Source organism: Oncorhynchus clarkii, chromosome 16 (assembly GCF_045791955.1).
Source record: "Oncorhynchus clarkii lewisi isolate Uvic-CL-2024 chromosome 16, UVic_Ocla_1.0, whole genome shotgun sequence".
Lineage (NCBI taxonomy): Eukaryota > Metazoa > Chordata > Actinopteri > Salmoniformes > Salmonidae > Oncorhynchus > Oncorhynchus clarkii.
The window spans coordinates 39,637,361-39,662,331 of NC_092162.1; the positions used below are offsets into that span (position 1 = coordinate 39,637,361).

General features: G+C 46.0%; 1 protein-coding gene across 1 annotated transcript in view; it reads right to left on the bottom strand.

The window, feature by feature from the left end:
* Positions 1 to 24,971, bottom strand: part of LOC139368422 (low-density lipoprotein receptor-related protein 1-like) — a 138,190-nt gene that overhangs the window by 87,108 nt on the left and 26,111 nt on the right. Inside the window, exon 2 of the mRNA XM_071107291.1 lies at positions 21,571 to 21,693. Within this exon, the coding sequence (XP_070963392.1) occupies positions 21,571 to 21,693 (123 nt within the window). The remainder of the gene's footprint in view (positions 1 to 21,570; positions 21,694 to 24,971) is intronic.

The window sequence follows — 24,971 nt, forward strand, 5'->3', positions numbered from 1 at the left end:
TAAGGAGAAGTATATTGAATTCTGTGAATAACAGTTGTATCTTTTATCAATGTTTATATGAATATTTCTGCAATATCACCGGATGTTTTGGAATCAAAACATTACTGCACGTAACGCGCCAATGTAAACTGAGATTTTTGGATATAAATATGCACATTATCGAACAAAACATACATGTATTGTGTAACATGATGTCCTATGAGTGTTATCTGAAGAAGATCAAAGGTTAGTGATTCATTTGATCTATATTTCTGCATTTTGTGACTCGAGAGGAATCTGTACCAGAATCTGTGCAGAAGATCTAGGTGCTGCTGTATCCCCTCCTTGGTTGGGGACAGAAGCACCAGATCAGCAAACAGTAAACATTTGACTTCAGATTCTAGTAGGGTGAGGCCGACTGTTCTACTGCCCTCACCAATTCATTGATATACATTTTTTAAATTTTTTATTTATTTCACCTTTATTTAACCAGGTAGGCAAGTTGAGAACAAGTTCTCATTTACAATTGCGACCTGGCCAAGATAAAGCAAAGCAGTTCGACACATACAACGACACAGAGTTACACATGGAGTAAAACAAACATACAGTCAATAATACAGTATAAACAAGTCTAAATATGATGTGAGCAAATGAGGTGAGATAAGGGAGGTAAAGGCAAAAAAAAGGCCATGGTGGCAAAGTAAATACAATATAGCAAGTAAAACACTGGAATGGTAGATTTGCAATGGAAGAATGTGCAAAGTGCAAAGTAGAAATATAAATAATGGGGTGCAAAGGAGCAAAATAAATAAATAAATTAAATACAGTAGGGAAAGAGGTAGTTGTTAGGGCTAAATTATAGGTGGGCTATGTACAGGTGCAGGAATCTGTGATCTGTGTTGGAGAGGGTGGGGCTTAAGCTGCATCCCTGTGGAAAGAAATGTGTGTTTTATGCCAATTTAAACACACACTTGTTATTCGTGTACATGGATTTTATGTCGTACACCCCCCCCCCCCCCCCCCCAACACCCCTTTCCATCAATTTGTATTGCAGAATCTCATGCTAAATTGCAAATTGAGCCAAAATCTATTTTTTGAAATCAACAAAGCATGAGAAGACTTTGCCTTTGTTTTGGTTTGTTTGTCAATTAGGGTGTGCAGGGTGAATACGTGGTCTGTCGTACAGTAATTTGGTAAAAAGCTGAGAATGATGTTAAAAGAGTTTAAGTATAGCCAATTGGAATTTGTGGTCTGTATATGTTACCATTTCATTTAGAATACCATCAACCCCACAGTCCTTTTTGGGTTGGTAGGGTTTATATTTGGTCCTGGAGAGAGAGAGAGCGAATGACAGAGGGAGCGAGAGAGCGTGAGACGAAAGAGAAAGCCTTGCCTCCTGTGCAGGAGAAGAAGAAAACATTAGCTTTGGAGTGTCTTGCGAGGTTTGGATTTCATAAGAATAGTTGAAGGTTCTTAATGTGTTATTTTCTTGAGGTGAGGTCAAGTACAACCAGGCGTTTGAAGTTATAACAAAAACGAAACTAAATCATAGACTAGCCAAGCCGACTGCAGAGAGAAAGACCTGCATGGGGTAAAGTGGTATTATATGCTCCCCAATGTCTCCAAGGTAAATTCATTCTGAAGTCACAATGCAATAAGAGATGCTTCTAAACAGATTATCTGTCATAGACAGTGGATAAAACACGCTACAAGTGCCCGAAGACATCACTGGTAGCCAGTTTGAAATGCATCCGTTTCCCATTTAGGAGCCTTTACGACATTCAGGGAGAGTCCTCAGTCTCAAATCAAATCAAATCAAAATCAAATCAAATTTTATTTGTCACATACACATGGTTAGCAGATGTTAATGCGAGTGTAGCGAAATGCTTGTGCTTCTAGTTCCGACAATGCAGTAATAACCAACAAGTAATCTAACTAACAATTCCAAAACTACTGTCTTGTACACAGTGTGAGGGGATAAAGAATATGTACATAAGGATATATGAATGAGTGATGGTACAGAGCAGCATAGGCAGATACAGTAGATTGTATCGAGTACAGTATATACATATGAGATGAGTATGTAAACAAAGTGGCATAGTTAAAGTGGCTAGTGATACATGTATTACATAAGGATACAGTCGATGATATAGAGTACAGTATATACGTATGCCTATGAGATGAATAATGTAGGGTAAGTAACATTATATAAGGTAGCATTGTTTAAAGTGGCTAGTGATATATTTACATCATTTCCCATCAATTCCCATTATTAAAGTGGCTGGAGTTGAGTCAGTGTCAGTGTGTTGGCAGCAGCCACTCAATGTTAGTGGTGGCTGTTTAACAGTCTGATAGCCTTGAGATAGAAGCTGTTTTTCAGTCTCTCGGTCCCAGCTTTGATGCACCTGTACTGACCTCGCCTTCTGGATGATAGCGGGGTGAACAGGCAGTGGCTCGGGTGGTTGATGTCCTTGATGATCTTTATGGCCTTCCTGTGACATCGGGTGGTGTAGGTGTCCTGGAGGGCAGGTAGTTTGCCCCCGGTGATGCGTTGTGCAGACCTCACTACCCTCTGGAGAGCCTTACGGTTGAGGGCGGAGCAGTTGCCGTACCAGGCGGTGATACAGCCCGCCAGGATGCTCTCGATTGTGCATCTGTAGAAGTTTGTGAGTGCTTTTGGTGACAAGCCGAATTTCTTCAGCCTCCTGAGGTTGAAGAGGCGCTGCTGCGCCTTCTTCACAATGCTGTCTGTGTGAGTGGACCAATTCAGTTTGTCTGTGATGTGTATGCCGAGGAACTTAAAACTTGCTACCCTCTCCACTACTGTTCCATCGATGTGGATAGGGGGGTGTTCCCTCTGCTGTTTCCTGAAGTCCACAATCATCTCCTTAGTTTTGTTGACGTTGAGTGTGAGGTTATTTTCCTGACACCACACTCCGAGGGCCCTCACCTCCTCCCTGTAGGCCGTCTCGTCGTTGTTGGTAATCAAGCCTACCACTGTTGTGTCGTCCGCAAACTTGATGATTGAGTTGGAGGCGTGCGTGGCCACGCAGTCGTGGGTGAACAGGGAGTACAGGAGAGGGCTCAGAACGCACCCTTGTGGGGCCCCAGTGTTGAGGATCAGCGGGGAGGAGATGTTGTTGCCTACCCTCACCACCTGGGGGCGGCCCGTCAGGAAGTCCAGTACCCAGTTGCACAGGGCGGGGTCGAGACCCAGGGTCTCGAGCTTGATGACGAGCTTGGAGGGTACTATGGTGTTGAATGCCGAGCTGTAGTCAATGAACAGCATTCTCACATAGGTATTCCTCTTGTCCAGATGGGTTAGGGCAGTGTGCAGTGTGGTTGAGATTGCATCGTCGGTGGACCTATTTGGGCGGTAAGCAAATTGGAGTGGGTCTAGGGTGTCAGGTAGGGTGGAGGTGATATGGTCCTTGACTAGTCTCTCAAAGCACTTCATGATGACGGAAGTGAGTGCTACGGGGCGGTAGTCGTTTAGCTCAGTTACCTTAGCTTTCTTGGGAACAGGAACAATGGTGGCCCTCTTGAAGCATGTGGGAACAGCAGACTGGTATAGGGATTGATTGAATATGTCCGTAAACACACCGGCCAGCTGGTCTGCGCATGCTCTGAGGGCGCGGCTGGGGATGCCGTCTGGGCCTGCAGCCTTGCGAGGGTTAACACGTTTAAATGTCTTACTCACCTCGGCTGCAGTGAAGGAGAGACCGCAAGTTTTCGTTGCAGGCCGTGTCAGTGGCACTGTATTGTCCTCAAAGCGGGCAAAAAAGTTATTTAGTCTGCCTGGGAGCAGGACATCCTGGTCCGTGACTGGGCTGGATTTCTTCCTGTAGTCCGTGATTGACTGTAGACCCTGCCACATGCCTCTTGTGTCTGAGCCGTTGAATTGAGATTCTACTTTGTCTCTGTACTGACGCTTAGCTTGTTTGATAGCCTTGCGGAGGGAATAGCTGCACTGTTTGTATTCGGTCATGTTACCAGACACCTTGCCCTGATTAAAAGCAGTGGTTCGCGCTTTCAGTTTCACACGAATGCTGCCATCAATCCACGGTTTCTGGTTAGGGAATGTTTTAATCGTTGCTATGGGAACGACATCTTCAACGCACGTTCTAATGAACTCGCACACCGAATCAGCGTATTCGTCAATGTTGTTGTCTGACGCAATACGAAACATGTCCCAGTCCACGTGATGGAAGCAGTCTTGGAGTGTGGAGTCAGCTTGGTCGGACCAGCGTTGGACAGACCTCAGCGTGGGAGCCTCTTGTTTTAGTTTCTGTCTGTAGGCAGGGATCAACAAAATGGAGTCGTGGTCAGCTTTTCCGAAAGGGGGGCGGGGCAGGGCCTTATATGCGTCGCGGAAGTTAGAGTAACAATGATCCAAGGTCTTTCCACCCCTGGTTGCGCAATCGATATGCTGATAAAATTTGGGGAGTCTTGTTTTCAGATTAGCCTTGTTAAAATCCCCAGCTACAATGAATGCAGCCTCCGGATAAATGGTTTCCAGTTTGCAAAGAGTCAAATAAAGTTCATTCAGAGCCAACGATGTGTCTGCTTGGGGGGGGATATATACGGCTGTGATTATAATCGAAGAGAATTCTCTTGGTAGATAATGCGGTCTACATTTGATTGTGAGGAATTCTAAATCAGGTGAACAGAAGGATTTGAGTTCCTGTATGTTTCTTTCATCACACCATGTCACGTTAGTCATAAGGCATACGCCCCCGCCCCTCTTTTTACCAGAAAGATGTTTTTTCCTGTCTGCGCGATGCGTGGAGAAACCTGTTGGCTGCACCGCTTCGGATAGCGTCTCTCCAGTAAGCCACGTTTCCGTGAAGCAAAGAACGTTACAGTCTCTGATGTCCCTCTGGAATGCTACCCTTGCTCGGATTTCATCAACCTTGTTGTCAAGAGACTGGACATTGGCAAGAAGAATGCTAGGGAATGGTGCACGATGTGCCCGTCTCCGGAGTCTGACCAGAAGACCGCCTCGTTTCCCTCTTTTTCGGAGTCGTTTTTTTGGGTCGCTGCATGGGATCCACTCCGTTGTCCTGTTTGTAAGGCAGAGCACAGGATCCGCGTCGCGAAAAGCGTATTCTTGGTCGTACTGATGGTGAGTTGACGCTGATCTTATATTCAGTAGTTCTTCTCGACTGTATGTGATGAAACCTAAGATGACCTGGGGTACTAATGTAAGAAATAACACGTAAAAAAACAAAAAACTGCATAGTTTCCTAGGAACGCGAAGCGAGGTGGCCATCTCTGTCGGCGCCGGAAGTCTATCATACCTACAGCCACCACAGAAGGTAGTCACACTTCACAGTCACTGTACCTCCACCACAGAAACGTCTACGCAGACTTCGCTCTACTTCAGTGTAGTACTACACCTGGCTCAGCACCAGTGCCGCAGGTACCAGAGCCTTTAGATAGAATGAAATACCTCAATAGTATTTGAATGTAGACGCAGTTCTACCACAGTAAACCACAGTAATGCGCCGGAACAGCAATGGAACAGCAAGTCGTCTTAGTTAGACATAATAAAATAGCTCAATATAAATCTCTTACAAGTAGATTAGCCACTCCAGGGGACACTGCCTCGTACCCAGACCTCCCAACATCTTGTCCTCTCAAAGCTCCTGCTTTACATTCAATCAACTCTGAGCCTTTTCACAATAGACTGCAGGATATGAAACAATCTAGCTAGCCCACAGAATGTCTCTGTTTGGCAACACTCCAAACCCGGTACGGGACACATTGTCGATTTACTGTTGTCCCAAACAGTCCATTGAAATCAAAAAGGAAAATAATGCCCTGGGGAAAAACTAGATATAGCGGGTAATAAGAATGCCAAAACCCTTTCTAAGCCCGAAAGGTCTGCGTAAGACCTAAGAGTTGCATGAGGAAAGTAAACAGAAAGGAAAAGGAGGAATTTAATAGCAGGGGGGGGGGACACAAGACAACCATACCGGATTACACAGTGACTTTAAGATGAGGATAATAAATGGTGGCCTCTGGCCTGTCTGGGAAGTTGTTGGCCGTCTATCGAGTGACACAGACCAACTCTCCCACACCACACAGGCAACGGCTGCCGAGTGACTTCCTCCTTGATCTGTCAGTGGCACCGGTCAGCACATTGCTGTGCAGCACAGTCAAAGGGAGACCGGCCTTGCCTTCCGCCACCTCGGGTCTCTAGAAAAACACAATTCTGGTTCGAAGCCAAGACCAGCATTTTCTACAACATTCTAACGATGAAAAATGAGTTCCTTATAACAACCCGGATCAATTAACGTGAAGTGACCACTGCAACTATTTTCTCTCGGAATGTTGCAAGGCTCATTCTTCCCAAAGAACAACAGTTACAGATGAGAAAATTAGAACATTAGACAGGGGAGTGCAGTGTGATCCCTGCACAATAGACATTGGTTTTGTAATTCACAATCCACCTCTGTAACTAATTATTCCCCATTCCATTTCAACAGCATAAAGTTGTGCGTGTGCGCGGCAGCCGGATCCTTGGAGAGAGACAAAAAGGGTGCGTGTCAGAACAAGGTATGGAGCGTATTGGAGCAGTATGGAGGGCGTCGCGTATGGAGAGCTACTGAGATAAATGACATCTCCAACACTCATGACTGCTCCCAATGAGGGATAATTACAGCAATCTAATGAACTCCCTGGTCTGATCACCTAATGGTGATGATACTAAATGGAAGGGGAGGGAATCCTCGCTGTTTCTTCAGGGATGTTAATGACTATGGCCTATAGAGCCAGTCTAAAGTGGGAATATCGGTTTCATTCCATGCAGGTCTTTGTTTCAGGTGTGAGATGAGACAAGGCGAAACTATACCTTCCCCATTACCACCTCAGACTCTTTCACCTCCTTCTGTCACCTCAACCAACCCCTACTACCTCCCCCCTACCCCTCGCCCCCCTTTCCCCAGCCAGTGTGGTTACATAAAGACCATAAATTGTGACCCCCCCCCCCCCCCGTCGCGCTTTTGTCCTCGGTATAAAGGCCTGGGTTTCTTCCCGTCCTACAGGGGTCCGTGGCTCCACCGCCAGGCCTCTGACTCTCATTCAGACTGCTGTCAACTGTAATGAGCATGTACCTCAGGCAGGGTCAAAGGCCTGGCTAGTGACTACACTGGAATCAGAGGCAACGTCCCAAATAGCACCCTACTCCCTATATTAAAAAAGACACTACATTTGACTGAAGTAGTGGACTATGAAAAGGAAATATGGTGCTATTTGAGATGCATCAACAGTGTACCGGACAGTAACTACTCAGTACAAACATATGCGTGGTCTGCCCTGCCTGACCCTACAGTACCAGACCTATAAACACAGCTCTCGTAGAGAGCTTACACACCGAGGACACTTGCCTACCGGAACGAATGAAATCATCCGTGGTGCCAAATCCAGACATGTGGAGGTGACATTTAACTAATACGTCCAGTGATCACATGTCAGAGAGGGCAGAGGCTCCTGCAAAACACTTATAACTCTCCCGACAAAGTGATTGTTCATGTAAGCCCCATCTCAGACATAGTGTTTTCTACACAACATTCAATCCAATTCCATAAACTCTCTCCCAGACTCCCACCTCGTCTGAATTAATAAATAGAAGAACAGCATTTTATAAATGTTTCATATCTCCAGAGGTTGTTATAAAAAGGCAGGATATCATGAGGATATCTCCACGAACATAATGTCAGACTTTTCTTTACAACTTCAGATACAACAAAACAGTCCCTTTGAATATCGCCTAAAATAGCACTGGGGGTGATAGTGGTGAGACAGCCAGCCAGGAAAAGGGAACAGTGGATGACTAACATGTTTGAAAGGTAGGGAAAAAAAACTAAAAACACAGCGCCAATTACACAAGAGGAAAGACTGAAGAAATTAGATTTGAGGACGAGAGAACAGAGGCTTGCTTGCTATGTCTAGATAGTCAGCATGGGTGTAGAGTGGAGAGAGAGATAGAGGGAGAGGCGAGGCAGAGGGAGAAGTGGGGGTGGGGGGGAAGAGAATGTGTGTGTGTGTGTGTGTCAAAAGATAGCACCAGAAGAGACAGAGGGAAGACAGAAGCGATGCCTGTCTGGCGTGAGAAAGCCCTGTATTCCCTGGCTACTGACAGGCCTTGGAGGGTGAAGAGGGCTCCGGAGCACCGGTCTGAGGGATTTACAGGGCTTTGCTCCTTCCTCTGTGGAAGTCTGTGTGTGTGTGTGTGTGTGTGTGTGTGTGTGTGTGTGTGTGTGTGTGTGTGTGTCTGGAAGCGTCTGCACCTGCTGCCCCTCCAACCTCTACAGCAGCCCCTGTTAACGGGACAATGAGCACGCACACACACACGATGGGCAACTGGAGAGAACCTCCCCCTGCCTCGAACAGTACAAGACCATTTCTCTCTAAAGGGATTATTTTAGCTTTAGAATGCAAACCCACTTCCTGAATGCTGAATACTAGGCCGCGTCCCAAATCTCACCATATCCTCCATATAGTGCAATACTTTTCACCAGAGCCCTACAGGTCCTGGTCAAAGGTAGTGCACTAAATAGGGACCAGGGTGTCAATTGGGAGACAGTCCTAATCTGGTAATTTTCTGTTGTATAAAAGATAATTTTCCCCTCGAATAAGCCATTCCCTGACACTCCTTTAGTTCACAGATGTTTCCTCCACTGGTGTCTCCATCCCTCCACCGTTTCTCCCCACCACCCCTACATCCCCACCACCCTTACATCCCCACCACCCTTACATCCCCACCACCCCTACATCCCCACCACCCCTACATCCACACCACCCTTACATCCCCACCACCCCTACATCCCCACCCCTCCCACATCCACACCACTCCCACATCCACACCACTCCCACATCCACACCACTCCTAAATCCTCCACATCTCAGTCCTGTGTGCCTCAGCTGAATGTGGGTTCCGTTCCCATGGGGGACCAGTACAAACAAAATATGAAAATGTATGCACTCACTACTGTATATGGCCTCCACCCCTCTGCTCTTTCCCTCTTCCCAGGGGGAAGAGTCAGCCGATGCATGACAGACAGACGGCTCAGACAAACGGGGGCCACACACTGACAGACAAACACACACACACTGACACACACAGCCTCCAGTCGGGGCTCAAGGGCACAAGATGTACAGATAACCTTGATGTGTGGCCTTGCCGCCCGGGGCCTGGCTAGCTCGGGAAGCTGCAGCGAGCAGATAACTCAATCACCCAGCTCTCCTCAGAAGCTTCAGGCTACAGCATCCTCCATAACCATCCACCTCCAGTGTGTGTGTGTGTGTGTGTGTGTGTGTGTGTGTGTGTGTGTGTGTGTGGCTGTAATAATACCACAGTGTGGACACATCACTCCTCTCAGCATCTTTATCCTGTACAGGCACGGACCCATCAGCTGTCGTTGTCAATATTACATTCCATCTGTCCATGCTGTCATTCCAGAGGACTGGACCATAGTGTGTCCCCTGATGCTAAACTACAACAATTACGTAGTGATATAAGCAGAGTTGGAGCTTTCGAGGGGGTCAGCTAGGTGACTTTAGGGAGGTCGTGGTTGTCTTGGAGCATGGTGCCCCCATAGGAACAAGGAAGGGGTTGGTATACCAGAGGGCTAGAGTGCTTCAATAGAACTATAGGGAGCGGCTGGAAGTTAACAAGTGCTAATTGACCATAGTTTTCCAGCTCGTTTTCTCCCACTGACTGAATAGAAGCTGTTAACATACCTTCTGAATACAAAGGCAAAGCGATTTACATGATTCAAATGCATCTCGACCAGCCCATCTTGGACATTAGCATGCTAAATGGAGAACTGGGATTCTCAGCCTCTAACCCTATTACAGGGGCTGAGTCACTGGCTTACTGGTGCTCTTTCATGCCGTCGCTAGGAGGGGTGCGTCACTTGAGTGGGTTGAGTCACTGATGTGATCTTCCTGTCTGGGTTGGCGCCCCACCTTGGGTGGTGCCATGGCAGAGATCTTTGTGGGCTATACTCTGCCTTGTCTCAGGATGGTAAGTTGGTGGTTGAAGATATCCCTCTAGTGGTGTGGGGGCTGTGCTTTGGCAAAGTGGGTGGGGTTATATCCTTCCTGTTTGGCCCTGTCCGGGGGTATCATCGGATGGGGCCACAGTGTCTCCTGACCCCTACTGTCTCAGCCTCCAGTATTTATGCTGCAGTAGTTTGTGTGTCGGGGGCTAGGGTCAGTTTGTTATATCTGGAGTACTTCTCCTGTCTTATCCGGTGTCCTGTGTGAATTTAAGTATGCTCTCTTTAATTCTCTCTTTCGGAGGACCCGAGCCCTAGGGCCATGCCTCAGGACTACCTGGCATGATGACTCCTTGCTGTCCCCAGTCCACCTGGCCGTGCTGCTGCTCCAGTTTCAACTGTTCTGCCTGCGGCTATGGAATCCTGACCTGTTCACCGGACGTGCTACCAGTCCCAGACCTATTATTTGACCATGCTGGTCATTTATGAACATTTGAACATCATGGCCATGTTCTGTTATAATCTCCACCCGGCACAGCCAGAAGAGAACTGGCCCACCCCTCATAGCCTGGTCCCGCTCTAGGTTTCTTCCTAGGTTTTGGCCTTTCTAGGGAGTTTTTCCTAGCCAACGTGCTTCAACACCTGCATTGCTTGCTGTTTGAGGTTTTAGGCTGGGTTTCTGTACAGCACTTTGAGATATCAGCTGATGTACAAAGGGCTATACAAATACATTTGATTTGAAAAGGGCAGGGAGAAAGTTGAACACAGAATTGCGGGGAAGGGTAGTAAATTGTTGCATAAAGTGGCTTAGGTTGAATCGAGAGAGAGAGAGACTCATCCAAAGGAGAGAGAAAGTGCTTACTTACTACAGAGACCCATTCAAACATCTGGTCCCAGTTGCTGCATTTCTGAACCAAACCACAATGAACGTGGCTCTGGCATCGCATCACAAAGCACCTAATTGCACACAGACTTACAGACGGTTTTGTCTTCCGGGTACTTTGCAGATCTCAAAACTAGCTGGAACCACCATTATGACATTGCAACTTGCATTGTACTAAAAAAAATAAAAAGCCCGCCGTAGGGTTTATACCTGCAGTATGTGCCTCACGAACAACGGCAGAACAAACCAACGAATACATTTGAACAGCGCATTTGGTTCCATGTATAAAGCGCTTACAACAACAACAAAAAAAGACGCCTCAGTCCTCAATTAGGAGTCGGTTGGATTTCATTCAGGCAAAATACTTTTGTAAGCGTTCGGCCCATTCGCTTACTTTAGAAAATAACAGAATCCGGTCCTGTAAAATGTCCTAACCTCATAGTCCATTACACGACAGTATAAACACAACAGAAAGAAACTGGACGAAAAGCATGGAAATAAATACGTTGGGAAATGCATGAGTGGGTACATGCTGACGGTGCATCGAGAGAGAGACAGGGGAGCAGACTGTAGTTTCACCCAGTGAATTTATGTTTGCTTTCTGATACTTTGCCTACCTGAAATAGATTCACTTCTTCTCTCAAAACACAAAGACATGCACTCAAAACACACCCACCTACCTTCCTACCCCACCTCACCAACCCTGGGTGTTTTAAGAAGTGCATAAAGTACGTGGATCCCTGGTTGATGCTTTGGTTTCGCTCTTCCTGTTCCTGTACTGTGCCATTACAGGGGATTCCTGAGGTAAGACAGATCCGTTATGTAATGACCTGCTACAGACTTCAAGGAGACAATTTTGTACGCCCCCAGACACACAATCTCCCAATCACAACAGATTCACTTATTCTACATTAGCTGAATAACATGCAGTTTAAATAACTTTTTAGACCAAAAAAAAAAAAAAAAAAGCCTTTAGAATCACAAAAAGGAAGAACACAGCGAGGAACATGACTCATTGTAGCTCAATCATGAAGGCTGGTGTCACTGTGGGCCACTTCCTGAGCCCTGGATGAGCTGAAGGACACTTGGGGCGAAGTCTTGTGTTTCTAAGCAATAGGAAGCATGCAGTGTTGCACTGCATGGAGGGAGCCCACAGAGAGGGGTTTATAGGGTCACACCTGCAGACACAGGCCTGTACACGCAACAGGCTGATGGTTGTCTGGGAGCATTGACGCTCTGGGAGGGAGGAGGGGAGAAGGAAAGTGCGAGAGAAAGAGACCGAGACGGAGGGAGAAAGAGAGGGAGACGGAGGGAGAAAGAGAGGGAGACGGAGGGAGAAAGAGAGGGAGGCGGAGGGAGAAAGAGAGGGAGACGGAGGGAGAAAGAGAGGGAGACGGAGGGAGAAAGAGAGGGAGACGGAGGGAGAAAGAGAGGGAGACGGAGGGAGAAAGAGAGGGAGACGGAGGGAGAAAGAGAGGGAGACGGAGGGAGAAAGAGAGGGAGACGGAGGGAGAAAGAGAGGGAGACGGAGGGAGAAAGAGAGGGAGACGGAGGGAGAAAGAGAGGGAGACGGAGGGAGAAAGAGAGGGAGACGGAGGGAGAAAGAGAGGGAGACGGAGGGAGAAAGAGAGGGAGACGGAGGGAGAAAGAGAGGGAGACGGAGGGAGAAAGAGAGGGAGACGGAGGGAGAAAGAGAGGGAGACGGAGGGAGAAAGAGAGGGAGACGGAGGGAGAAAGAGAGGGAGACGGAGGGAGAAAGAGAGGGAGACGGAGGGAGAAAGAGAGGGAGACGGAGGGAGAAAGAGACCGAGACGGAGGGAGAAAGAGAGGGAGACGGAGGGAGAAAGAGAGGGAGAGACAAAGAGAAAAAAAAGGAGACAGAGAGAAAGAGGGGGGGAGGGGGGGGGGTCCTGACTTTGGGCCGTGTACCTGGCAACCCGCCAACCTTCTGCCCCCCCCCCCTAGACCATCAAGGTGACCGCTGACCCCCCGCTCCTCCTAAAAAGGCTATAAGCGAGAACGCTCTACAGTGACTCCCGGCATCAACAACCATCACCACTACTGTATGCCAGAGCCCCATGTTAGCTTACAACCTCTCGTTCCTGCCTCACTAGCTCCGTCTGCGTCAGATCTGGGTTTAGATGGTATTTGTTTTGCTACAAAACATAACTGTGCTTGATTGAGCTTACCCGGCACAATGGAACCAACAGAATAGTCCCAAATGTGTAAAGACGACCCATCTGGCGAACAGACAGGCTCAATCAAAACTCTCAAAATTATTTGAAAGAAAGCTAATACTATTTGAACCGATGTCTGTCTGAGTCTGTGTCTTTACCCCCCTCAGGATGATTACAATGTAGGTAAACGGGGCTGCGTAATGACAGTGCAATAACGGCAATTACAACCCCAGACAGACAGATAGAGTGAGACAGACAGAACAGCAGTGGAGCACTGCTGTCTTCCTGCAGGTTTAGTTCCTGGGCGGGTTCCCAGGGTTGTAGATCAAAGCACAATGATGGTCACCAGACAAACCCACACGCTTTCCGTAAAAAAAATCCCCCCTCTGCCTGCTATTAAGATGGCCTGCAGGTGAATTTATGGCGATGGGTTTTGCTGCAAGGACTATCATTTGGATTACTAGCGGTGGTATTTATCGAAAATGCGGCGTGCTAGGGCTTGTAGTTAAACACACAACCACTACGACTGATGTGTGGTTGTCCCGCCTAGCAATCTTCAAATGAACGCACAAACTGTCAATCGCCCTGGATAAGAGCGTCTGCTAAATGACTCAACATGTGAAATTCATGATGGTTTTAGTTAACTGGTCGTTGCGTAAGGGTTAAGTGGGTTTAATGTTCAGCATGAGAGCTTGGATTCATATAGCCTGGTCCCAGATCTGTTTGTGCTGTATAGCCAACTCCTATATGACAATGACTACAGGAGTTGTCAAGACAACAAACAGATGTGGGGTCCAGGCCACTGGCTGTGTGTTGCTCAGAGAGAGAGAGAGAGAGAGAGAGAGAGAGAGAGAGAGAGAGAGAGAGAGAGAGAGAGAGAGAGAGAGAGAGAGAGAGAGAGAGAGAGAGAGGAGAGAAAGTAGAGGGCAGGGGGTTCCTTGTTGCTTTATGTCTGTTCTTTCACAGTGAGTGGAGCGGCATTTTCCTGATGATATATTGACCTACTTAAAGAAATAAGCAAGGCCCACGTTGTCTGCCAGCTTCGCCTGCTCAGTCACAGCGTCTGATTTACAGTACAAATCACTGAGTACAGCACCAGGGGGATCCGGCAGAGCGGGAGATTGAGCGACAGCCAGACAACAGGAGATAGGCAGGGAGGGGAGAGAGAGAAAGAAGGGGGAGATAGAAGAATGATGGCATCTGATCTATGGATAGAAATATAGAACAGCAACAACAACAGGGGGGAGAGGGGGGGATAGATACTAAGAGGGAGGGAGAGAGAGAGGGAAAGAAAAAAAATAAGGGAGAGAACAGACACCATAATTCTTCTATGGATAGAAAGATAGAACAACAACACGACAAGGGGGAGAGAGAGAGAAATAAGAAAAAGGGAACAAGAGAAAAATTGAGAAAGAGAAGTGTGTGTGTGAATTGAAAATACCTTGGGACACAATCTGCTAGTTAGTAATTAACTGAAACTGGTTATAATGCTGTAATTACAGTACTCTGATTCCCGACAACACACCCACTTGATTGTACTTTGGTCACGGGGAGGCATGTCAAAACGAAACTATTGGGAAAGAGCAGGGAGTTGTGTTTACACCCCCTGACGTTTGAACTAAAAGCTTGGTGTAGAAAGCCAGATCTCTGTAAAGAGAGTGTCTGAGTGTGTTCGTAGAGAACTATTAACAGGCCGAGTTAAACCTTTGGATTCAGTAGGCAACTAAACGTTTCACTTTTGGAACAAAACAACGAACGCCTTGAACTCCTTAAACACACATAAGTTGGTTACCCCCCCATCTCCTTTACGTTGCGAGTCCAGTATGGACACCCTGGAGCCACTGCCCCCACAGAGCAACAGTCACTAGACAGGAGGTTGGTGCCATCATGCCCGATCCCTGCCACTCATTGTCATGTTTGGCTAGGACAACCACACCAATGGGAGTAGAGCACAAACAGATCTGGGACCAGGCTAACCAGTCATTCCTGGGTTGATACTCAGGAATAACTGTGTATTTTACTCCTTGTGTTACTGCGTGTTATTTTTTTAAAACTCTGCATCGTTGGGAAGGGCTCGTGAGCGAGCATTTCACGGTAAATTCTTCACCGGTCGTATTCGGCGCGCGTGACAAATACAATTTGATTTGAGTTATCTGTAGGCCGTCATTGTAAATAAGAATTTGCTCTCAACTGACCTGCCTAGTTAAATAAAAGGTTAATTATTATTATTTATTTTTTTATCTGTCCTGTTCTATTGCTGTTCTGGCATCTCTACTGCTTTTTTTTATTTTCCTGGAAAAGGCAACGACGGGATACAACAGAAGTCAACAGAGAACGTTCAACCTGTCTAAGAGAAAGAAATCTACAGACTGCTGAGTTGATGATATGTGGTTATATCTGTCCTGCTCTTCAGCCTAGTATGGGATTCTGGACAGCCCACTGACTGCCTCCACAGAGCCTAGTCACTCCTGGGTTGACATGTGGTTGACATGTGGTAATATCGGTCCTGTTTTGGGGCTCTGGGCCAGACCCTCAGTTACTCATCTCCATACGGTGTTGGAGTGTTTATCGAGAGAGAGAGAGAGAGAGAGAGAGGCCTCATTGTTTACAGCCTGTTAGGCAGAGTGGCTCTCACGCTGTTGGCTTTAAAGTAGGGAAGAGAATGGCCAAGGCTGACCTGAACGCGGCTGTAGTACTCGGACCTGGGTTCAAATAGGATTTCAAAGATTGCACATACTGAATGCCTGCTTGAGGAGTGAAATGAATAGTAAAATACGTTAAAGACTGAACTGCACCCCCCCGCCCATAATCAGTTAGGCTACAAAGCAATTGGATGTAAGTGAAATGTCCATACCACTCATGTCATTTGCCCACATAGACAATGCAGTGTTTCATCTGACTGAAGAGGACTGTGTGGAGAGCAGCGTTTCAGCCACCGGGAGCCCATTAAGATCAGTTCGGGTCAATTAAATCCATCACACAGTCACTCCTGTTCCTTCAGCCTCTGTTGAACTGAAAGGAAACTCCGGCACACCGGTGATCTTGACGTCTGCAGATTTCAAAATGGAGCTGTAGGGCCAACGCTTCTATTCAAATCTGTCTCGGCTCTGGCGTTTGAAATGACAATCAACGTGATACGTCTCGGAAGGGTCACACTCTATTTGGATAGTCCTGATAGTATGACCATCCGTAGAGCATCTACAGATGGATCGTCAACAAACTAGCTGTCGATAAGCACCCGCTTCCTAAAGGTACGGTTACGTTCAGGGTTTAAAATAAGCGTAGAAGCGTTAAGGTTCATTTCCGGGGTGGCGTTAGTGGCGTCATCTGTCAGAGCAGCTTATCGATGACAGCCCATCTGTAAATAGCCCACCCAACTACCTCATCCCCATATTGTTTTTTTGTTTGTTGCTCTTTTGCACCCCAGTATCTCTACTTGCACATCATCATCTGCACATCTATCACTCCTGTGTTAGTGCTAAAATTGTAATTATTTCACCACTATGGCCTATTTATTGCCTTTACCTCCCTAATCTTTCTACATTTGCACACACTGTACATAGATTTTTCTATTGTGTTATTGACTGTACGTTTGTTTATTCCATGTGTAACTCTGTGTTGTTTGTGTCACACTGCTTTGCTTTATATTGGCCTGGTCACAGTTGTAAATGAGAACTTGTTCTCAACTGGCCTACCTGGTTAAATAAAAGGTGAAATATATATATTTTTTTAAGTATATAGTTGAAACGTTACTGATCTACAGATGGACTATCCAAAATAACGTGTCACCCTCGGAAGCTCTACATCAAAACAGATGCCTTGAGAAACCAGCCATTGTAGGGTTTTTTGGCATAGGATTTAATTCAACATTTTTTCCCAATAACTCAGTGAAAGTCAGAGGTAACAATAGCTTCATGTGCAAGCTGACCTTTCTCGAGTGGACTCGTCCATTAAAGAGGAGTCAGAGTGTTAGTTTGGCATGAAGGACGACGGAGAGGAGAGTGAAGGGGGTTGGAGACTAGACTGTCTAGGCAAGACAAGAAGGACAGGGAGTTGGTAGTGTGTGTGTGTGTATGTTTAGACTAGAGGAGAACCGGGGGTTAGGAGGAGTGTCAGTCAGGCTACACGTTATTAAAGACCCTGTTAGCTCTGGAGGAATGGAGAAACCGGCTGCTTTTCTTTTACACCCTTTTCCATTTAGGGGGTGAAATCAGACCTGGGTTCAACTAGTATGCGTTTCCTTTCAAACGCTTCACTTCAAACACTAGATAGAACTATTCCATATTATTTTAGGAGTATTCCATTAGTCCTTAACCAATGGGAGAGAGAAAGAGGAAGGAAGTAGAGAGAGTATTTTGCACTGTGACTTTCTAGTTAATCTCCAGACAACACATTTTAACTCAGACTGAGGCAACCAACATTTGTATAATTTTTTTTTTTTTTTAAGTTGGTCTGGGTGTCCCATGTACTCATTGAACTGCCAGATATTGGCGATCTAGAGAGGGATATAGGATACAGCTTGTATCCAGATTAGCTTGTACGGTCTCGCCAACTTTTACTGGCCATTGTCACGCCAATGACCACAGGAGTTGGCAAGACAGCACAAACACATCTGGAACCAGGCTAGGATAGGCTACAAGAGAATTTGCCAGAGAACTTGTTGACCCATCCCTGGATGGGAGACACATTCAAGCTCAGAAACAATGATATGCAGCAACATAAAAGTTCCCTTTCTCAATTTTAACACCAACATTAATGTTTAATTTATCTATTAAGGCAACAGAAAATATTTATTGCACTATTTATGCATTTCATACATTTGGGATCCAAAAGGTCCATCTGTGAATACTTAAGTGTTTTTCTCCAGCAATAACAAACGACATCATTCTGGGTGTCAGCCACTTGTAGGGCCCAATAAAATCTGCATTGCAGGGAGAACGCGGACAGAATCACAGAATCCAGACATTAAAACCGAATTCAACAACATTCAAACATTTATTGAACTTCGTAACAAATCAACTAAATATTTTTTACTTATTAGAAAAAGCATTACTTGCCCAAGTTAATAATAAGACATGAACAAAAAATGCATCACTAATTCATATTTTCCTGTAACGTTCTGAAACGGCACAGGAATACCCCCGTCTGTGTGTTTGTGTTTAAAAAATATAATTTCACCTTTATTTAAATAGGCCATAGTAGCGAAGTAATTACAGTTTAGCAAGTTAACATTGGAGTGATAGATGAACAGATTATGATGTGCAAGTAGAAATACTGGTGTGCAAATTAGCAGAAAAGTGATTAAAAACAATTTGGGGATGAGGTAGGTAGATTGGGTGGGCCATTTACAGATGGGCTATGTACAGCTGCAGCGATCGGTTAGCTGCTCAGATAGCTGATGTTTAAAGTTAGTGAGGGAAATATAAGTCTCCAGCTTCAGCAAGTTTTGAAATTCGTTCCAGTCATTGGCAGCAGAGAACTGGAAGGAAAGGCGGCCAAAGGAGGTGTTGGCTTTGAGGACAACCAGTGAGGTTGTCCTGCTGGACCACGCCCTACGGGTGGGTGTTGTCATCGTGACCAGTGAGCTGAGATAAGGCGGAGCTTTACCTAGCATAGACTTATATATTACCTGGAGACAGTGGGTCTGGCAATGAATATGTAGCAAGGGCCAGCCGACTAGAGCATACAGGTCGCAGTGGTGGGTGGTATAACAGGCTTTGGTGACAAAACAGATGGCACTGTGATAGACTGCATCCAATATGTTGAGTAGTGTGTTGGAGGCTATTTTGTAAATGACATCGCCGAAGTCGAGGATCGGTAGGATGGTCAGTTTTACGAGGGTATGTTTGGCGCGTGAGTGATGGAGGCTTTGTTGCAAAATAGGATGCCGATTCTAGATTTAATTTTGGATTGGAAATGTTTAATATGAGTCTGGAAGGAGAGTTTACAGTCTAGCCAGACAGCTAGGTATTTGTAGTTGTTCACATATATATAGTCAGAACCGTCCAGAGTAGTGATGCAAACAATTCGAATTTTTGCAACCAGGAAATGGCGGCGCTATTTCTGCATATTCCACCTTTAAAGGGTAAATGCACCCAAAAATCAAAAGTGGTCACCTGATGTGGTTTGAGTATTGTTGTGGACTTAGAACATCCAATTTCCTTGTAAGAAATAAAACATTTTAAAAAAATAAATAAAAAATGGGGGGAAAAGTGGAATATTGGAAAAAAACAGAAAACAAAATTTGGGGAAAAACTAAACGTAATCAGGTAAAAAATGTAACAGATTTTACAGAGCCCCAACTCGTCTGATGAGTCATCGCCCTATGACGAGAGACGCATCGCAATTAGTCACCATTATAATCTCCTCCATACCATATACACTCACACCCATTACATAGTGAGTGTCTGGGTGCAGAGACGGAGAGGGTGGCTGTCATCTGTGACGGTCTTGCCTGAGGCCCGGCCTCTCAGAGAGACCACACAGATGAGATGAGGCCGAGTCTAGACACGAGCAGACATCCCTCTGAACAGCCAGACTAAACAACCGGACGTCGTTAGAGAGAGCCATTAACTCACTAGACTATAACTGCCCAACCGGGCCAGACTGGGCAGTCGGACAGGGCAGTCTCTACACTGGTGTCCTTCAGACAGACGGAGAGGGCAGAACCTGACCCAATGTTACACTGTCTGAACAAGGCTTCATCTCTTTACTGCACTAATTAAAATGGTGACGTGAGCGTTAAAGAAATGGCCACCGTGGTTTGTACTGGAGATCATCTGCGGATGAGCTGAATGGGAAGGAAGGTCAGTGGTGCTAAGAACAATCGTAACATCTAAACGCAATGTCCTACCGGCTACAGCAGCCCTGAGGGCACCTCCACAGAGAGGTGGCCCTACAGAAGCTTTAGGGCCACCTTTCAAGAAGTTGTTAAACATAAGTGACTTGGGGGGCTTGCCCTGCTCGCTGTTGGCTGTAGCGCAGCGTTTCTTAAAAGTATGAACCTGTTAAATGGCGGCTCGCGACAGAAATGTGTAATTATTTCATTAAATCACTGGAATTGATTTGGCCAAGTGCTCTCTGCTCAGCAGCGGTCTCTGCTCTAGTTTGGCAGCTGCGCGAGTGGGAGATGCCGCGCGTGCGTCGCGGTTTACCGGATATTTTCTCTGCAGTTTTCTTGGAAGATCACACCGCGTCCCACACTCTGCAGCGCTGTGGTTCAAGCCACTGATTGGCTATTCCTCAACGCTGTCATGAAATGGAAGCATTCCGGCCACAAGTTCTGACTGAGCTCAGTCGTCTTGAAATGCAAATACAGTGGCAAATTTTGTCTCTTTCATACAAACTTTGCGTTTTGTGCGGGGAAGTGCTTAGTAATGAGTCTCTCGAAACGAACAAAGAGTATAAAACGACACCTCCTGACCAAACATCCAGGCACTACTGGACATGACAGTAAACCCAGGGAGTCATTTCAGAACAGGGTAGAATGCTCCAGGAAACAGTGCTTGCTTCGAAATCGGAAAAGTCAGTCAACTAACAAGGCATTGTCGTCATTTTATAACAAGTGATGATAAGCAGAAATAAGGGAGTACTCCCTCTCATAGTAGTAGATGCGAGTTTCTCTTTCAAACAATCCCCTGGCCTTTTAACGTTACACAGCTAATAGCTAACGTTAGCCAAAGCAAGCTAACTAGCTCCTGATAGTGCAACCCTAAGACACGGTACAGAGGAAGATGAACAATGATCAGGCACAGGTACATTTTACTGTAGAAATTATTGTTGAAAACAAGTCTAGGTTGGAACTGTTGCAAGTAATCATTTTTATTCTGAACTGGAATAAACTGATTGAAGCTAGATGTTTTTTGGGACAAACACTCACACAGTTCCTTGTTGCTCATCTGCAGCAGGAAGTGGTCTCCTGCCTGACTGAGAAAGCAGCAAGATGTTCTGATCCAGTTTGGCACCTCCTATGCGAGTCAGGGTTCTCAAGTACAGAAACAGTGTCGATGCTGAGTATGACCTCAGTGTTGGACTGTCAAAAACTGAGCCCAGAATAGACATGCTTGTTGAAAACTTCAACCAGCAACACACACCATTAGGACTGTGTGTGTGTGTGTGTGTGTGTGTGTGTGTGTGTGTGTGTGTGTGTTCTGGTCTACATCTGTGTGATGATCAATCAGTTTATTCCAGTTCAGAATAAAAAAATATATGTATTTTAACAGTAAAAGTTCCAACCTAGACAGGTGTGTAAGAGTGTTTTTAACGGGGAAAAATAAACATGAAAAGATATTTATGGGTATTTCTTTGTTTTTTGTTTTTGTCTTTATTGCATTTTTGTTTTAGGCATAAGGGCAATGAAATGTACCGATATGTACGTATAGTTGCATATTTTCTTAAGCTTGGGACCCAGGAACACACAGGACTCTCATTTGGGTCCTAAGGCTGAAAAAGTTGAAGAGGGCTATACTAGAACTGTACTTACAGGTATCCGATATCACGTAACATGCAGGCTAACTGTACTTACAGATATCAGGCGCTTCGTCTGATCCGTCCGGACAGTCCTTCTCTCCATCGCAGCGCCATCCTTTAGAGATGCATGTCACCTGGTCCTTACACACAAACTGCTTAGGACTGCAGGTCTTCGGAGCTGGAACATACACAACACAGACAAGGTGTTATTACCAACATTTATCACAGAGTCCTTGGTTATTTTTGGAGAATTGTTCCCCCCCCAGAGATCCTGTAATACAACGACATATGTAATTCTACAATTTTCCCCTATACTGCATTATTGTGCCTGTATTTCTGTGTAAAAAAAAAGGTATGAATGCTTTATTTTCAACTGAACAGAAAGTAGGCTAGAGAACCACTAGTGAAGACATTCATTGGATCAGGACTGTTGTTGCTTTTGGTGTGTTTTTTTTTTTTGTGGGCAGGTTGTTACAGCGTTAGCATATAGACTCACATAAACTGGCCTAATTAAAGTGGCGCTTCACAAGGTTTCCCAGAGTGTGGCTGAGTCTTACCAGACCATACTTGGTCTCAAGTACTATTTATTTGATTTCAAATACTTTCAGCGTTTGGTGGAGCCTTGCCTGGAGTGTCCGCTGGGCGGGGTTGCACATTTTGGGACTATGCCATTGGTTTAATAGTGCCAGGCAAGCTCAATCCAGGGCAGCTAGAGTATTTGAGAGATGGCAAATACTATTTGAACCCAGGTGTGAGTTTCAGTTTAACCATGTCAGCAGAGGGGCAGTGCCAGACAGAGCTAGAGGGCCGTCAGAGCTACTCTGTGGTGCTACCATGTGGTAAACCAACCTCAACAATCTCTGCTGACACGTACTGCTCAGAAATACCACACCGGGATTTTTCTCAGAGGTCAGAGAAAATGACATCGATGACCGTGAAGACTGTGGTAGAAATGAAAATGCTTCTGGTCGGTCGGTTACGTTGAAAACCCCCTCAGAGGTTAATCAAAAGCAGAGGGAAAACGGGCTGTCTGGGGAGAGGAAATAAACAAACTGCTAACCGACTTAAAGGCACCAGTGTTGGGAGTGAGTGAGTTTGTAGAAGAGTGTGGGCAAAACTGTTTTCTGAATGAGGTGCTCCACTCCCTGTGGTGGATTGGATACAGAGCAGGGTTATTGACCTTGTGTTGACCCCTGCATGGTCACCCAGCAACAGGGTGTGTGTGTGTCACCCTGGGCCTGGACTAAGGCCTTTTAGTCTGGAAAATTCCATCACAGATCATGAGGGGAACAGCCTGGTTTGTTGCTGACAGCCAGGTCCTACATGACAAATATGCTAGTTTGGCAGACTGGCAGCATTGCCTCATTGTATCTGGTTCCTGCCTTTCAGTCAGTACATTGGTATTCAGATAGAGGAGGAGGCAGAGGAGGTGGCGGAGGAGGAGGTGGTGCTGTTGGGAGGCAGAGTTGAATACTGTTGGCAAAGACTCTTCTCGTGAGTCAGCAGAGTACGATCACGATGTGTTGACTAGATGAAAATGAATCATTGCTGTAGGATTAAAACCAAGCACAAAACTAACTCGACAAAATAAACCAACCCTCCCAGACAGTTACAGTGCTTCCCAACTCTAATCAGGATTCAGGAGGAGAGAAGAGTACTGTATTGGTCGTGTGTCTACCTCAGCTGGGGACCTCATTGTTACTGTACTTGTTTTAGAGAGAGCAGAGCAGCAGTGTTGTGGAAACAGAGCAGAGTCCCACACACACACAGAGAGAGAGAGAGAGAGAGAGAGAGAGAGAGAGAGAGAGAGAGAGAGAGAGAGAGAATCGCAGGACATAGCAGACCATCTCATTGTGATTCTCTGCAGGAACTGGCCCCTCTCGCTCGCTCTCCCTCCCTCCCTCAGCACATCATTTAGCAGGCAGAGCGGTGTTTGGGGGAAGGGAGCGGAACACAAGGGGAAAGTGATGTGACTGCAATCACAAGAGAGTATGGGGGCAGTGTATCATTGTGGTCATGTTCTCTCTAAACTGTCATGCTAAGGGATTTAGGCTAGAGAGCCCTGGGAGTGAGTGTGTGTGTGTGTGGACTCGACTGCGGTGCCTCATGAGTGTCAGATTATTGTAAATACAATTAGAAGCTGAAGGGTATACTGCAGATCAAATGACAGCCGTCTTTAATACACTAACAGCACCGCGATGTTTGAAATGATTAGGAGAGTGACGATACTTAACATTCAGAGCCACGTCGCCGCTCTCTTTCCAGGCCTCTCTATTTACACTCAAGGACGTGAGAGGACAGACGTTTTCCAAATGAAGGCATTTCCCAATGTGACAGGAATGTAATATGTGAACACAACCATGAATGGATAGGAGAGAACGACTCTGCGAGTGCACAAGCTTCACAAGGCCCTAGCAACCGCACAGGGGAGGGGCAAAAATAAAGACGGAGGGAGAGAGAAAACACAGTAAAAAAATATATAATAATAATAATGAAATTAAGAACAGACAGAAGCCGATGACCGAAGGAACTTCGATGACATGCACACACCTAGTCCCAAAGAGGGCCCACTGAGATGGAACAAGAGGCGAACCATGGCCCGAGGGCTATTAGTAGTTACAGCTTCCTCTTTATTGGTCATTTATGACCATTTCCTGTATTTGTCAATTCTGCCATGCTGTAAATACATTAGCTCCCCTTGCACTGATAAACAGTACTACCCTTCCATTGATACTACCCGTCCTTGAGACAGTTGCAACAGCTGAACATAGCCAGACAAAAGGGCAGGTCCAGCAATGAGGCCGGGAGAGGTGTGGTACTGAGCCCAAATCAGGCTGCTGTGTGTGGATATTCTCCTCCTCGTCCCCTGGCCTTTCTAAGCCTAACCTGGAGCATAGATTCAGGTAGGAGAAGGGATCAGAGGAAGTATTAAAGCCTTGAGTAGGATGCTATGTACGGGCATTTCCCTATCATTCCCCCGCCTCTCCGGAGCAGCGAGTCTGGAGCAGCTCAGCCACTTGTTCTCCATGACTGGGCATAAAAACTGGAAATAAAACATTGCGGATTCTAATTTTATCAACGCTCCACCATACCAGTGTGTACACACACACAGATGCACACACACACACACACACACACACGGGAGAACCTCCAGGGGTAATTGGAGGTTGCTGGCTAGCTTTTCCCCTCAGTCGTCCCCTTTCAAAGCACAGTACTGAAATATCTCAGACAGAGAGAGGGATTGTTAATTCCTTATTAACGACCTTATGTTTTCCCCAAAGGCAAGGCCAAAATGCTGCAGACGGTGGTGCAACATCAACCTGGGATATGATAGTAATCATTTGAATATGTTTGAGCTCCAGAAGGGGGGCGAATGAACGAATGAAATAAATAAATGAATGGCCTTTATTTGCCCTCCTGGGACTGGCTGGACCAAACAGTAAACAGGGGGTATTT